This window comes from Hemibagrus wyckioides, linkage group LG09 (genome assembly GCF_019097595.1).
Source record: "Hemibagrus wyckioides isolate EC202008001 linkage group LG09, SWU_Hwy_1.0, whole genome shotgun sequence".
NCBI classification, from domain to species: domain Eukaryota; kingdom Metazoa; phylum Chordata; class Actinopteri; order Siluriformes; family Bagridae; genus Hemibagrus; species Hemibagrus wyckioides.
The window spans coordinates 8,199,488-8,216,403 of record NC_080718.1 but is presented as its reverse complement, the minus strand read 5'-3'; the positions used below and the strand labels follow the sequence as shown (position 1 = coordinate 8,216,403).

At 38.8% G+C, this 16,916-nt stretch overlaps 1 protein-coding gene across 8 annotated transcripts in view; it reads right to left on the bottom strand.

Annotated features, from left to right (window-relative positions):
• LOC131358991 (gephyrin-like) overlaps positions 1-16,627 on the bottom strand; it is a 92,210-nt gene extending 75,583 nt beyond the window's left edge. For all 8 annotated transcript variants that reach the window (XM_058398485.1, XM_058398489.1, XM_058398481.1 and 5 more), the window contains exons 1-6: positions 16,482-16,627; positions 12,894-12,972; positions 8,914-8,971; positions 8,643-8,735; positions 8,157-8,251; positions 8,015-8,081 (exon numbers count right to left, since the gene is read on the bottom strand). In XM_058398485.1, coding sequence (XP_058254468.1) covers positions 8,015-8,081; positions 8,157-8,251; positions 8,643-8,735; positions 8,914-8,971; positions 12,894-12,972; positions 16,482-16,545 — 456 coding nt within the window. In that variant the 5' untranslated portion in view covers positions 16,546-16,627. The remainder of the gene's footprint in view (positions 1-8,014; positions 8,082-8,156; positions 8,252-8,642; positions 8,736-8,913; positions 8,972-12,893; positions 12,973-16,481) is intronic.
• Between the last annotated feature and the right edge of the window lie 289 nt (positions 16,628-16,916).

The following is a 16,916-nucleotide window of genomic DNA, read 5'->3' as shown; positions in this document are numbered from 1 at the left end:
AAGCACCTAGGCATGCAGACTGTTTTTACAAACATTTGTGAAAGAATGGGTCGCTCTCAGGAGCTCAGTGAATTCCAGCATGGAACTGTGATAGGATGCCACCTGTGCAACAAATCCAGTCGTGAAATTTCCTCGCTCCTAAATATTCCACAGTCAACTGTCAGCTGTATTATAAGAACGTGGAAGTGTTTGGGAATGACAGCAACTCAGCCTCGAAGTGGTAGGCCACGTAAACTGACGGAGCGGGGTCAGCGGATGCTGAGGTGCATAGTGCGAAGAGGTCGCCAACTTTCTGCAGTCTCAGTCGCTACAGACCTCCAAACTTCATGTGGCCTTCAGATTAGCTCAAGAACATATATATATATATATACACACATATATATACACACACACACACACACACATACATATATAAATAATACACACACTACTCTCAAAAATTTAAGGGTATTTGACTTTTTGGGTGAAATTAATGGAAAATGTAAAACGTTCACGCTACAGTGATATAATATCATGAATGTAGGGCATTTAAGCAGAAGCATGCAATGGTGATTTCCTCATCTCAAACAATTTATTGAAATAAAAGCCAACAACAGTGGTGGGTATACCACAACAAAAAATGTCAATGTCTCAATAATTTGTCATGTGCCCTTGACCATCAATTACAGCTTGACAACGACGTCTCATGCTGTTCACGAGTCGACTTATTGTCTGCTGAGGCATGGCATTCCACTCTTCTTGAAGGGTGGCCCTCAGGTCATTGAGGTTCTGGGGTGCAGGGTTACGAGCCTCTACACGGCGACTCAGCTGATCCCATAGGTTTTCTATGGGATTCAGGTCTGGAGAAAGTGCAGGCCACTCCATTTGAGGAATCAACTCCATTTCCTACATTTGAGGAATCAACTTTCATCAGAGAACAGCACTGAGGCCCACTGGTCCCTCGTCCAGCGTAACGATGACGCCTGTGCCTGGTGGTGTGGTCAGGTACCCTTGCAGGTCGTCTAGTACACAGACCACGCTGATGTAAACGGTTTCGAATGGTCTGACGTGACACTTAGGTGCACCTCCCTTAAATGTGCCTGGAGTTGAGTGGCATTCATCATCGGGTATCTCTGTAGCAACCTGCTGATGACACTGTGACACTCTAAGCTCAGTGGCCACTTCCCTTTAACAACATCCTGTTCGAAAGCCGAACATCCTTAACTTTTTGTGAGTAGTGTATATATACATACATACATACACACACACTCTTTACCATTACACAAACGCTAATAATCTGCATAATTAATACATGTTTAGGTAGCAACATGGTTTTGAAACAACTAATTTTGCTTCTTTGCCTGCAAAAAACTTCATTAAATTTTGTGCTGTTTAGCTGCATGAGTCTTTCTTGTCAGCCTTTCCAATTCTTCCATGCTCTTCCTTTTATTTTAGATTTCTGCTGTTTTATAGCCTATGAAAGAGCTATGCTAGATAAAGAGCTAACTCTTAAGCAGAATGGCAATTGTTTTTCCACCATAATATATGAAGTCACTTATATACAGTTTCCTATACCATATCTTTTAAAGATTTTAAGTTAAAACAAACCTTTAATAGACTGCAGCTACTTTCAAACGTCTTACCAAAATGTCACAGTGCATTATTTATTAGAGCATACAAGGCAGCTGTTCTCAGGGTGCAAAATGCTGAGACACAAGCAAAGTAAAGCTGCCTCAGTTGCAATTTGCTTAATGACCAAGTTGTGATTGGCTCAAACAAAAACATTGGGAACCTTTTGACTGGACCACAGAATACCACTTAAGAGTGGTATGTTTCTTAAGCTCATTGGCAACACCTACCAAGCTGTTCTCTGGATGTGCCTAATCCATCTTAATGGATCCACTTCTGCTCAAAAAAATTAAGGGACCACTTAAATAACTTTACATTTAGGTATATACAATATGTAAATATTAAGGACAATGTTATGACAATCAAACCTCCGAGGGCTAGACTCACACTCACAACGAAAATCAAATCACAAAATTAAAATTACAGGCTGATCCAAATTGCATGTTTTTCATCACAGCTCAATATGTAAGTTAGAAATGTGTATGGCCTGAGTTGCCTGTATGCTTTCCAAACATCTGGGCATGCTCCTGATGAGATGAGTTGGATGGGGTCCTGGGGATTGAGACATGTTGAGATCAAATAATGAATCGAATATTATATCTAAATGCATTACAAAACTTGGAACATGGAACCTTTCATTACTAATTATGAACTAACTTATTTTTGAGGTAATCAAAAAAATAGAACATGTAACTGACTAGGTGTTGTTGCCTAGAGGTGTGTCCTATTAGATTGAACTGTCTAAAGAAAAAAGGAAAATCAATCAGAGCCATTGCACAAGCATTGGACATTGACAATAAACCAATTTGGAATGCCCTGACTACTAGTGTACTAACCACCAGACATTAAGCAAGTCAGGCAAGGAATGCAACAGCATTCGAAGAAAAGCCAAAAACAACGACAACAAACATTGACCACACCAAAAACCTCCACAGGAAGGGCTGAAGTTGTCACAATCATTTGAAAAAAGACTTCAAAAGCATAAATATAGAGGCCGTACTACAAGATGCAATCCACTCATTAGCAGCGAATTGAGTCAATGAGTCAAGTGATGGCATGGCATGGGGGAAAAGAGGATTTGCTCATGATGCAAAATATAAGAGGACACTGAACAAGGTGGAGGTAGTGTCATGCCTTTGGCTTCCAAGGCCGCTTCTGGAATAGACTCACTAATTAATTAATTAATCCGTAAGACTACAGAAATATTCAGTCTGCCAATTTGCTGAGAAGTACCCCAATCTATTTCAGAGAAACTTCAGTATGCAGCAAGAAGATGAACAAAAACACACTGCTAACACAACAATGCTAATGAACTTCAGGGAAAAAGTATACGGTTTTAGTCTGGCCATGTCAATCACCAGGGCATAACACAATTGAGCATGCATTTCACCTCCTGTAGAGGTGATCCTAGCCCCTTAAAACAAACAACTGAACACCAGGAAATAAAAGCTGAAATTCTGATTCATTTATCATACTCATTGTGTCAATACTTTCAGACTGTATAATACTACTAATGTAGGCTTTCAGACATATTGCTAGGACAAGAAATACAATATCACTACATTATGCAGAAAAATTTCATGCTTTTGTTACCTGTATGTCATGTTATAACACAATGCTCTCTAGAGTTGTGATCATTTCATGTGCATCTTATCCACATCGCACTGGTATCCAGTAAGATGTCATATTTTCTAAAACATAATTGTCTTGCACCACAGTACCAGAGTGAAATTCTGATCTATTATAAGCTGTCACACCTGATTTAATCAAAAAGCACTGGCTTATTATTAGTACCTGGAATAATAAACAACACAGCAGGGGCAGATCTTTTTGTTACAGCCTTCCATATAGTGTTTAGAAATCAGCCGCAATCTTTATTCAAATTGTTTTTCAGCGATCTGGAGGGTTCAAAGGCACACAGAGTTTTGTTGGTTGGAATCTGTCGTGTAGTTATGCAGTCTAAGTGGATTCGCAGTGTGTGCATATATGCAAACTATTGCATGCATAGATGTGCAGTGTGACTTATGTGCTGTCTGAGTATGTACTGTATGCAAGAAAAGTACATCTCACTCTTGCTATGTAACACTCATGGTGTGGTATGGATTATCACAGCTCAAATTTAAGATTTCATAACATGTAAAACGAAATGTAATTTCACAACATGCTTCACAAATTAACTGCAAGTTTGTGTGAGCTTAAGTTATCTTAGCCAAGACCTGCTGAAATAGCCACAGAGATCCTGGAAAAGCTGTCATCCTGTTGGCAACATATGTCTCTCCAAAATTCTAATATAAGCTTCCATATCAACGGTACCTTCAGATCACCCAGGCCATAGGCACGGATGGACATCTGTACCATCACAGATGCTGGTTTCTGCACCTTCATTGTTAACAAAACTGATATGGCTCCCTTTTTTGTATAACAGTTTAAGGTTGCATTTCTGGATGCATAGGTAAACTATGTTATGTGACAGTGATTTTTCAAAGTACTCTTGAGCCCATGTGACTCTGTCCATCACAGTGGCATGATGGTTTCCCATGCAAAACCGCCTGAGGACTTAATGGTCATGCATACTCAGCCCTTGCCCCTTACACACTGAGATATTCTGTAAGTCCCTTAATCTTTACACACACACACATATATATATATTAGGCAGCAAGTGAACATTTTGTCCTCAAAGTTGATGTATTAGAAGCAGGAAAAATTGGCAAGCGTAAGGATTTGAGCAAGTTTGACAAGGGCCAAATTATGATGGCTAGACAACTGGATCAGAGCATCTCTCCAAAACTGCAGCTCTTGTGGGGTGTTCCTGGTCTGCAGTGGTCAGTATCTATCAAAAATGGTCCAAGGAAGGAACAGTGGTGAACCGGCAACAGTTCATGGACGGCCAAGGTTCACTGATGCACATGGGGAGTGAAGGCTGGGCCGTGTGGTCCAATCCAACAGACGAGCTACTGTTGCTCAAATTGCTGAAGAAGTTAATGCTGGTTCTGATAGAAAGGTGTCAGAATACACAGTGCATTGCAGTTTGTTGCGTATGGGGCTGCATAGCCGGAGACCAGTCAGGGTGCCCATGCTGACCCCAGTGAACAGCCGAAATCTCCAACAATGGGCATGTGAGCATCAGAACTGGACCAAGGAGCAACGGAAAAAGATGGCCTGGTCTGATTAATCATGTTTTCTTTTACATCACATGGATGACCGGGTGCGTGTGCATCGCTTACCAGGGGAACACATGGCACCAGGATGCACTATGGGAAGAAGGCAAGCTGGCAGAGACAGTGTCATGCTTTGGGCAATGTTCTGCTGGGAAACCTTGGGTCCTGCCATCCATGTGGATGTTACTTTGGCATGTACCACCTACCTAAACATTGTTGCAGTACCATGTACACTCTTTAATGGAAACGGTATTCCCTGATGGCTGTGGCCTCTTCCAGCAGGATAATGTGCCGTGCCACAAAGCAAAAATCAGGAATGGTTTGATGAGCACAACAACGAGTTTGAGGTGTTGACTTTGCCTCCAAATTCCCCAGAACTCAATCCAATCGAACATTTGTGGGATGTGCTGGACAAACAAGTCAGGCCAAACCTCACAACTTACAGGACTTAAAGGATCTGCTGCTAACATCTTTTTGCCATATATATATATATATATATATATATATATATATATATATATATATATATATATATATATATATATATATATATATATATATATATATATATGTATATATATATATTAGATGAAATGACCTTACTTTGAAATGACAAAAGGATATATGCATCAACTGTCATCAACACAATATTTAATGCATGTTCAGCTTTCACAAATGTTCCTTAATCATCAAAAGTAACAAAAATGGTCAAAGAAAAAAAAAAGTGACAGTGAAATAATGGAAATTATATCAGTCCAAAAGTTTGCATCCCCTTTTATGAAATGTTTTCTAATACTTTGTTTGTCCTCCCTTTGCTTTTATAACCTCCTCCAACATATTTGTTCCAAGTCTACTAGATTGCTTGGCTGTCTGTCATGCATGGCCTACTTCAAATCTATCCACAGGTTTGGTGGTGGCTCAAGTGGTTAAGGCTCTGGGGTGTTGACCAGAAGATCGGGGGTTCAAGCCCCAGCACCGGCAAGTTGCCACTGTTGAGCCCTTGAGGAAGGCCCTTAACCCTCTCTGCTCCAGGGGTGCTGTATCCTGGCTGACCTTGTGCTCTGACTTCAGCCTCCAAGGATGGGATATGTGAAGAAAGAATTTCACTGTGCTGTAATGTATATGTGACAAATAAAGGCTATTTCTATTACATTCTAGTCTGGAGACTGGGAAGGCCATGGCAAAACATTCACCTTATTCTTTTTAAATCATTCCTGAGTTGACTTTGCTTTGTGTTTTGGATCGTTGTCTTGTTGAAGGATCCACTGCCTCTTCATTTTTAGCTTTTTGACTGATGGTGGAAAGCTTTGCTTAAAAATCTGTTGATGTTGGGCTGCATTCATTTTCTCTTCCACTTTATGCAGAGCTCTAGTGCCTGATGCAGATATACACCCCCAAAACATCAGCAAGGTGGGAATGGTGTTCTCCTGATAGGCAGAGTTTTTTTCACACCACACATACCTGTGCAAATTATGACCAAATAATTCAAGTTTGGTCTCATCAGACCACATAGTCTTATTTCAAAACTCATGTGGTTTGTTCACATGCTCTTTAGCATACTCTAAGCGTGCTGCCTTATGTCTAGAAGTAAGCAATTGCTTCCTGCGTGCTTTTCTCCCAAACATTCCAGACTTGTGCAGACAGCGCTTGGCAGTAGAGATGTGGACTTTTATTCCACTTGCTTCTAAGAACTTTTTCAGGCCCCCTGCTGTTTGTTTTGGATTCTTACATAGCTCTCACACAAGTTGCCTAGCAGCTCTTTCAGTTATTTTTCTTGGTCTTCCATGTTTCTTCCATTTCTGGATTAGGGTCTTCACAGTTGCCACTGGTATCCCTAAACTCTTTGAAAATTTTTTTATAAAAAAAAAATAAAAAATAAAAAATTTGTCCAGCTTTATGAAAGTTTAACAATTTAATTTTTAGGTCTTCTGACAGCTGTTTCCCTGATTCCATTGTTGCTTCTTGAGATCTACCCACTTGCAAATATAATATTCATGCCTAATTTAACACATCTGGTGCCACTCATCAAGCATTAAGTGTTGATGTTTTTTTAAAGGATCAGACCCGCAATTTTACATATTAAAGTTAAATAACTAGAGGGTTTATCAAAGGGGATGTAAATTTCTGAGCTTGCTGTTAAAGATAAATTTGGACTTGGACTCAGCTATTTTTACCATAAAAGGTTTTGAGGGGAATCACATTTAAATGATTATGGAAGGCTATTTTGAACATGAGGCACAACAGAGGCAGATGTTTCGATTATTCACCCAAGGTGTAAGGGGGATGCAAACTTTTGCACTCAACTGTGTGTGTGTGTGTGTGTGTGTGTGTGTATGTATATCAGGATGCTCTCAACAGTGCAGGTATAGAAAGTCCTCAGTATCTGATCTGCATTTTAAAGTCCTTAAAGTCCTTTGAGATGGTAGAGATGCTGCCGGGCCTTTTTCACCGTGGTATTGACAGGACCATAACAGGTGCGTGATGTGAACACCTTGGTACCGGGAACTGTCCACTCTCTCCACTGGTGTCCTGTTGATCATAAGTGGTTGGTAGTTCCTCTCCTGCTTCGTGCTAAAGTCCACCATCAACTCCTTGGTCTTGCTGGCATTCAGGAGGACTACTCCTGGCACCAAATCTCCAGGTTTTTAATCTCTTCCACGTAGGCCATCTAGTGGTTGTTGAAAATCAGACCCACCACAACAGGGTCATCACCAAACTTGGTGATGGTGGTGCAGCTGGAAGTGGCCACTGGAACTTTACCCTGGCCCGGGATTATCAAGCTTGTTTTCCAGAGTCTGGACAATGGCTAACATGATGCTAGGCAGAGGAGCACAGTGTGTCCATGCCCTCATTTGCCAGCTCATTCCCCTCATGGCCTCCACATTGGGTCAGTCCTTCGTTGCTCTTCAGGTTTCCAGGTTTAGAAACAGCAGGTGGATTGTAAGCCAATAGAAATGAGAGTATTTCTGTCATAATTGAAGATGTCCATGATGCAAATATAAAGATGTTAAAGTGGTTGCAAAAGCAGAAAATAAACAAAAACAAACAAAACGTGGTCAGAGCGGCAACTGACCTCATTAACACCATCTTGCAAAGGATCAAAAATTGCAAAGTAAAAAGTTTAAGCTAAAGGTCAAATCGTACATCCTGAACTTTCATCATAAAGTGCTACATTCCTTTTTGGAAAAGGTGGAGAAAATCTCTAATAAGTTATATGACACTGTACTTAGTCACACACACAGACATACCTGTGAGCCTTTCTTGCTGCCAGGTAGATTAATGATGAGAGTTTTGCCTCTGATGCCACATACAGGTCTAGAGGGGGCAGGCATGTGATTAATACTTAAAGCCCAGAGAAATTTGTGTGTTTGTTTATATGTACATATTCACCTGGACAGCATGCCAAGAGGTGTAACATTTAACGAGCCCATAAGCATGGCAAGGGCCATCCCTGGAGCTTCACGCTCAATCACTTCCCTTGTAGCCTGGAAAGAAGAAGAAAAAGATAAAACACACACACAGGTTTTGATGGGTGTCAGTAAAGGAATGAAAATTTCTCCTTTTCGTGATACTTTAGCAGGCTTTTTTTTGAATAGTGAATTGAGTTCAATTCAGCCATACTCTGTAGAGGGTGTTGCTTTTGTTTATTTTCTTTACAGCTTTCACAGTGTCAGAAGATTCCAAATTGACATATTGTCTATGCCTAAGGCTTGTGCAATGGCTCTGATCAATTTCCCAGCTTTCTTTTCTCAGCTTCAAAATGGATTGCGTTTCTACCATAGACAGTTCTGTGGTATCCACGTTGGTTTATTCTTTTTAACAATGATATAGTCCGCACACAAAAATAAAAATAAAAAAATCCACTGGTCACTGTACCTCTGGTGTAACATCACGAGGAGCAAAGCCAGTTCCACCAGTGGTCAAGATAAGGTTAAGCTCTTTCTCATCACACCAGTCCACTAGAGTCTCCTATGTACATGCCACACATGACCATGGGATTAACAGAAGTGAGCAGACATGTATCTAACGTAAACAGAATGTAATCGTGGCGTATAATCTTTGTAATCCTTGGGGTGGGGTTGCAGGGTTGGCTATCTACCAGGTTTCAGTGTTCGCACGTGTGTAGGGAAATGGGGAAACAAATTACCTTGATTTCGTCTATCTCATCAGGTACTATTTTGTATGCAGATATTATGCCTCCAAGCCTGTGAAACACAAATACACTCTTTCTTAGATTGGAAGAAAATAACAAATCACCAAGTTTTGGGCAACAAAATTAGGGAAAGCACACAAAAAAAAATGTACCAACACCCACAGGAAAATATGGTGATGGGTTACTAATGTTTATTAACTATTAAACAGATACACCAAAAAAAAAAGCAATTCTAGTCCTTCATGTTACTAATTTGTATGCCTAAAACACCCCAAAATATCTTTCACACAGAAAAGAAGCTATTAAAGAAAAATAGATGTGACCCTGCTATGACTTTGACCTGGTTTGGCATAGAGCTCTTCCAGAATCTAATCGGTTCATCTGTTGTTTACAATGATAATTCCTTACAAATCCTACAAACATTTCAAGATTCATTCTTGAAGCATTCTGCTAAAGAGAAACACACAGACATAACGATGGCACAAATCACAGATAGCCTAGGGCCTTGAACATGAACATTGGATCAGAAGGTGTAAATAACATCACTGCATAAGAAACAGGAAGGAAGCTATTTAAGATAAAAACTATTTCAGATGTTTGACCTTATATATATATATATATTTATCTTATGTATGCACACTGTACATACCGTATTATTTGTTGTCATTACATTTATATTTGTCTCTTTTTTTATCTACATACATGCATATACTATAGTTGTTTATGCATATATACTATATATTTTTATAAATATCATATTACATTATATATTGTATTATATATATATTGCATTATATTACTATTTATGTTTATATTATATACATACTTTATATATATATATATATATATATATATATATATATATATATACACTATATTGCCAAAAGTATTCGCTCACCCATCCAAATAATCAGAATCAGGTGTTCCAATCACTTCCATGGCCACAGGTGTATAAAATCAAGCACCTAGGCATGCAGACTGTTTTTACAAACATTTGTGAAAGAATGGGTCGCTCTCAGGAGCTCAGTGAATTCCAGCGTGGAACTGTGATAGGATGCCACCTGTGCAACAAATCCAGTCGTGAAATTTCCTCGCTCCTAAATATTCCACAGTCAACTGTCAGCTGTATTATAAGAACGTGGAAGTGTTTGGGAACGACAGCAACTCAGCCACGAAGTGGTAGGCCACGTAAACTGACGGAGCGGGGTCAGCGGATGCTGAGGCGCATAGTGCGAAGAGGTCGCCAACTTTCTGCAGAGTCAATCGCTAAAGACCTCCAAACTTCATGTGGCCTTCAGATTAGCTCAAGAACAGTGCGCAGAGAGCTTCATGGAATGGGTTTCCATGGCCGAGCAGCTGCATCCAAGCCATACATCACCAAGTGCAATGCAAAGTGTCGGATGCAGTGGTGTAAAGCACGCCGCCACTGGACTCTAGAGCAGTGGAGACGCGTTCTCTGGAGTGACGAATCGCGCTTCTCCATCTGGCAATCTGATGGACGAGTCTGGGTTTGGCGGTTGCCAGGAGAACGGTACTTGTCTGACTGCATTGTGCCAAGTGTAAAGTTTGGTGGAGGGGGGATTATGGTGTGGGGTTGTTTTTCAGGAGCTGGGCTTGGCCCCTTAGTTCCACTGAAAGGAACTCTGAATGCTTCAGCATACCAAGACAATTCCATGCTCCCAACTTTGTGGGAACAGTTTGGAGCTGGCCCCTTCCTCTTCCAACATGACTGTGCACCAGTGACCAAAGCAAGGTCCATAAAGACCGATAGAACACCTTTGGGATGAATTAGAGCGGAGACTGAGAGCCAGGCCTTCTCGTCCAACAATCAGTGTGTGACCTTACAAATGCGCTTCTGGAAGAATGGTCAAAAATTCCCATAAACACACTCCTAAACCTTGTGGACAGCCTTCCCAGAAGAGTTGAAGCTGTTATAGCTGCAAAGGGTGGACCAACGTCATATTGAACCCTATATATATATATATATATATATATATATATATATATATATATATATATATATATATATATATATATATATATATATATATATATATATATATATATATATGTATATCCAACACACAATTGGCTTTGCATAACTATTGGTATTTTTCATAATTTATCATGTCTTTAATTTCTACTATGATAGTTTTTATTTTTCCTATTTTTCTATATACACTACTCACAAAAGTTTGGCTTTTGGGTGAAATATATGGAAAATGTAAAAAGTTCACGCTACAGTGATATTATATCATGAACGTAGGGCATTTAAGCAGAAGCATGCAATGGTGATTTCCTCATCTCAAACAATTTATTGAAACAAAAGCCAACAACAGTAGTGGGTATACCACAACAAAAAATATCAACGTCTCAATAATTTGTCATGAGCCCTTGACCATCAATTACAGCTTGACAACGAAGTCTCATGTTGGCGGCCATCATCTTTTCTGCTCAACGTGAATCAACTTTCATCAGGGAACAGCACTGAGGTCCACTGGTCCCTCGTCCAGTTTAAATGCTCCCTGGCCCAACGGCTGTGCCTGGTGGTGTGGCCAGGTACCCTTGTAGGTCGTCTAGCACGCAGACCACGCTGTTGTAAACAGATTCGAATGGTCTGACGTGACATTTGGGTGCCTCTCACCTCCCTTAAATGTGCCTGGAGTTGAGTGGCATTCATCATCCGGTTCCGCAGGACACTGTTCACAATGAAGCGGTCATCAACGTGGGATGTGGCCAAAGGACGTCCAATTCTATGCCTTTCTGTGATTCTTCCAGTCTCTCTGTATCTCTGTCGCAACCTGCTGATGACACTCTGTGACACTCTAAGCTCAGTGGCCACTTCCCTCTGAGAACATCCTGTTTGAAGCCTCGCAATGGCGAGGTACTGCTGATCAATTGTTAGGTGTCATCTTGGTCTCATGATGTCAAAATGTAAACAGCATGATGAAGAGGACTGTTTAAATACCAATTCTAACTGAACCAGAAAATTTATTGGTCGATTCATGGATCAAACACCAGTGAATTTTGCCGTTAAGCACCTTGTTAGAGAACAGCGAGTTATGCAAAAAGTACTGAAACACTGAACAGTTGGACATGTGCATTCAAAAGTGTAGAGAAGGTCAAATTAAGTTCACCTGTAAAGGTTATAGTGCATTTTAGGTGCATCCTGAAATGTCACCCGAAAGCCGAATATCCTTAACTTTTTGTGAGTAGTGTATATATTTTTTATTACCTATATCCCTATACTTTTATTGTCCACACACTTTAAATTCTTTCTTCAAATGTAGGACAGTTGTAAAAAGCATTTCACTACATGTCATACTCTGTATGATTTCGTATGTGACAAATAAAATTTGAATTTGACCTTACAGTACTGTTTGGATAGATTCTGAGATCAAATCAGATAATATGCTAGTTACAATTAAAAATCCATATAAATTCAACATTCGCTCATTCCTGGGATATTGTGGTGAGCAGAATCTTAAACAGAAAACCACGCAAACAGAAGGATGAACACAAAAACATGAACATAAAATACTAAATTAACATACACAGTTGGCACCATATAATTAAATATATACATAAATATTACAACATGCATTAATTTTGTGTTTTATATTCATTCATGTTCCTAAAGGAGATATTATATATATAATATATATATTATATTATTATAATATATATATATATAATATATATATTATATAAGTAGAAGCTTTGTCATCAGAATTTAATTGGAGAAAAGTGTGTGTGTATGTGTGTGTATATATATATATATATATATATATATATATATATATATATATATATATATATATAAATATATAAAAAGACATATATACATATATACATATATACACACACACACACTTTTCTCCAATTAAATTCTGATGACAAAGCTTCTGCTTTTACTTAGTCTGGGTGAAGCTACTGCATGTATGTTGATGTATGTATACAATAAATGTACTCACAAGGATGGGTCATGAACGAGATCTTTAAGGTTGACTCCACTTCGGTCTTCAGCAAGGTTTCTGAAACAGCTGTCACTTACTACAAGGGGGTGGGGGTTACAGACAAATAGAAAGCAAGACAAATATATGCATGTTTAATGTATAAGCAAACCTGCAACTATACAACAAGAACTAACTCAAAACAAATTACTGGAAATTTACTGTCATCTTATCAATCTTGTACCTATCTATTGTTATTCCATCTCCAATCTTCTGTAAATAGCTACTTATTTTCTGCTTTCATTATGCAACACAAGGCACATACATAGGAATGCATAACCTGCATTTAAAATCAAGTGAAATCATAATCTAATGAAAATGTTATAACATTTATAACATAAATATTTCTAATTAGATAAAAATATGTACACGTCATTTATTTGATGTACTTTGTTTTGGAACATTAGTTTGAAATTACAGTACTTCTATTATTATATTACAGTAACTTATGTTGACAAAAGTCCAAAAAAAAAAAAAAAAGTCTACACTTCTCAGACAAGATCTCAAACTCTGACACAACAGTTAAACATCTAACTAAAAATAAAGTGGTAAAATGGATTGCTTATTTTAAATAATTAAAACAGATTTTAACACTTCATATGTACTAAATGCTAAAAGAGAAATAATTTATTAATTAGCCATTAGTAAGTATTCATTACTTCTCTCTACCAATACATAAAAGCATATTTCAAATTAACAAACAAGAGGTATTTTATTTTTTAATTTGTATGCCTCCATTACAGATACAGCATGCACACCAACCCTGCAATTCTTATGAATAAACATGGGCAAGGTAGGACTTTGTGAAAGAGCCATGATAACCATACATAGTGGATAACCATATGGGGTCCATACATAGTGTGAATAATTATTAATAATGTGAACAATACTCCGCAAAGTAGCAAATCCAGCAGCCTGCATTTCAACACCAATATTTTGATGACATCAGCAGCCATGCTCTGACAGCCTTTGTGTGTGTGTATGTGTGTTGAAGGGTTGCCCCTACACCATAAATACTGAAAATATTATAGTATATGTCGGTTATTCACGCAAAAAGAACTTTTTGGAAGAGGAAAAAAAAACAGGTTTCAAATAGGTGCTAATCATGCCGCAAAGTGGCACTCTCAGGGTTTTAAAATGCTATTGTACAATACAAAGAAGCTTACTAATATGCATCCAGATCTATTTAACATAGTTAAATGTTACAACATCTACTTTATCAATAGAACACTGATATTTTAAACTTCTATAGCATTGACTAGATGCTATTATTATCTCTTGGAGTCAGATAATTAATTAAATACATTGGAGTAAGTTAAAAACATGCATTAATCTTCAGCTGCCTCCATCCTTGTTTCCATCCATTTTTATACAAGGCATAAAGTAAATATAGTTATATACACTGATCAGGCATAACATTATGACCACTGACTGGCACCGTAAATAACATTGAGTATCTCCTCATCATGGCACCTGTTAGTGGGTGGGATATATTAGGCAGCAAGTGAACATTTTGTCCTCAAAGTTTATGTGTTAGAAACAGGACAAATGCTTTAAAAAGTAAATATTGTAAATGCAAAACAAACATGATATGAATCTGATCTATAGGAATTATTGAAAAGATTGAATTTTAAGCTCCAATTCCTCTGGCCAGGTGGTGGCATATAATGACAATTAATCACTAATCTCATGTGTATGTAACTATCAACCCTCATTTAGCCTATACTGTAAAAATCAAGGAAGAATATCAAGAAAGGATATTTGAAAGTTTGGTTCATAAACATAATTTCCTGTGTCAAGATTTTAAGCTCATTTGCTAATGCCTAATAACTGAACATACATAGGCCTATAATTTTGGGCTATATTGCACACAGGAATCATGCATCACTTCATTATGCATGATGTTTAAATGCATCGCCATGACAACACCATTTGAAATATCAAAAATTGCTTCACAATTTAAGATCATATACTGACCAGGCATAATATTATGACCACTGACTGAATAACACTGATTATCTCCTCATCATGGCACCTGTTAGTAGGTGGTATATATTAGGCAGCAAGTGAACAATTTGTCCTCAAAGTTGATGTGTTAGAAGCAGGAAAAATGGATAAGCATAAGGATTCGAGCAAGTTTGACGACTGGATCAGAGCATCTCCAAAACTGCAGCTCTTGTGGGTCTGCAGTGGTCAGTATCTATCAAATGTGGTCTAAGAAAGGAACAGTGGTGAACCAGCAACAGGGTCATGGGTGGCCAATGCTCATTAAAGGCTGGCCCATGTGTTTTCGAGCCAACAGATCATTATGAAATTCAGGGAGTGTTAGTAGTTTGATTTATGTCATCACTTCATTCACTCATACTGGTTTAGAAGTTATACCAGCCCAACAAGCTCAAAAAGCTCAAAAAGTGAAACATACCAGAAAAGAAAATTCAAAGATCTCCCCAATGAGGGTCTGGTACAACAGCTTACAGCAGAAGATGAGGATTAGGTAAGGGCTGAAGTGTGTGCACAAAACAAAATTGTGTAGATTTAAGTTAAAAATGATAGTTTGCCATCTGTCCCATTGACTAACATGGAAAAAGGCGGGATTAAAATCTGTACTGCAGCCAGCCACTAGAGGACATCACACATTTTGACTTTACTTTAGAGTCCCTGTTACAATGTTCACCCATGTATACACCCATTGGACATGAGTAACACCTATTTGACAGGCTTTGCCGTGTATGCCGTGTTAAAGAACACATGAACACTGATCGCATGCTTTATCATGAGACAAACTTTTGTATTCTATTTCAAGAATTAATGGCAATTTTGGCGTACCATAGATTCATCTAACCTGCACGTAGCTGATTGATTATCGGCTCATGCGCGGTGAAGTAAAGCACACGGACACGTGACGTGAACCCAGTGCATTTGCATTCTATGCGTGCATTCGAAGCGTCCTCTCTATTCCCATAGTGTTGCAATAGCAGCCATATTTATTGACAAGGAGATTACGGCCTGCTTCATCGACGTTTGGAAAACCGGTGCTAATGCATGTCAAAAGTAGTCAGACTTTATCATTTATTTCCATGGGCCTACTGCAGCGAAATTCAAACATGCGCGCGCTAAAGTCAACTGAGAACAGCTGTACAGTTGCCCAACACACACACACGAGATATATATATATATATATATATATATATATATATATATATATATATATATATATATATATATATCGTGTGTGCATGAAAGCGCGAGAGAGGTGTGTGTACGGCTCAACATGCACTGTGCACGATAATGAAGCGAGGTCTCCAAGCCCTATATAACGGCTGCGTACAGACTTTACAGACAGCGGTCACTCACAGCCTGAACACTGGGATGGAAGAAGCAGAGACAACCGAAAGATTGCACATAAGTCGAGACAAGCGACTGACAGGCGAAAAGAACCGAAGCGAAGCCAGCTAACATTACTGCGATTAAAACAGAACCCTATGTAAAGCTGCACAGAAACAAGCGTGTCCAATGCACGAGAAGGATTGAGTGCCATTTCGCGCCTACCTGTCAATATTCCGACTCGGATTTGGTGGTCGTGGTTAGTTAAAATCATTCCGTCTGACGCCATGTTCCCAAACGTTCTCAGGCTCACGGGGAGAAGAGCCGAGCACCGAACGCCTCGAACCGCGGGGACGGGCAAAGACGCGCTTCTCGAATCAGACCTGAAAAGACGAACGATGAATGACTCGAATGAAGGCGACAAAAGAAATCGAGAAATCACACACTTGCAATTGCGACACAGCCTAGGTTCCAGATCCTTATACTAAACTAAAACTAAACAACACACTTCACAACAGTACCAGGATTTAAAACATGTGCCATAAATAAAACATGTTACACATACACATGCTACCAATAAAATCATCTGCTAGACAGAGAGAGAGAGAGAGAAAGAGAGAGATGATCTGTTTTTATATATATATATATATATATATATAT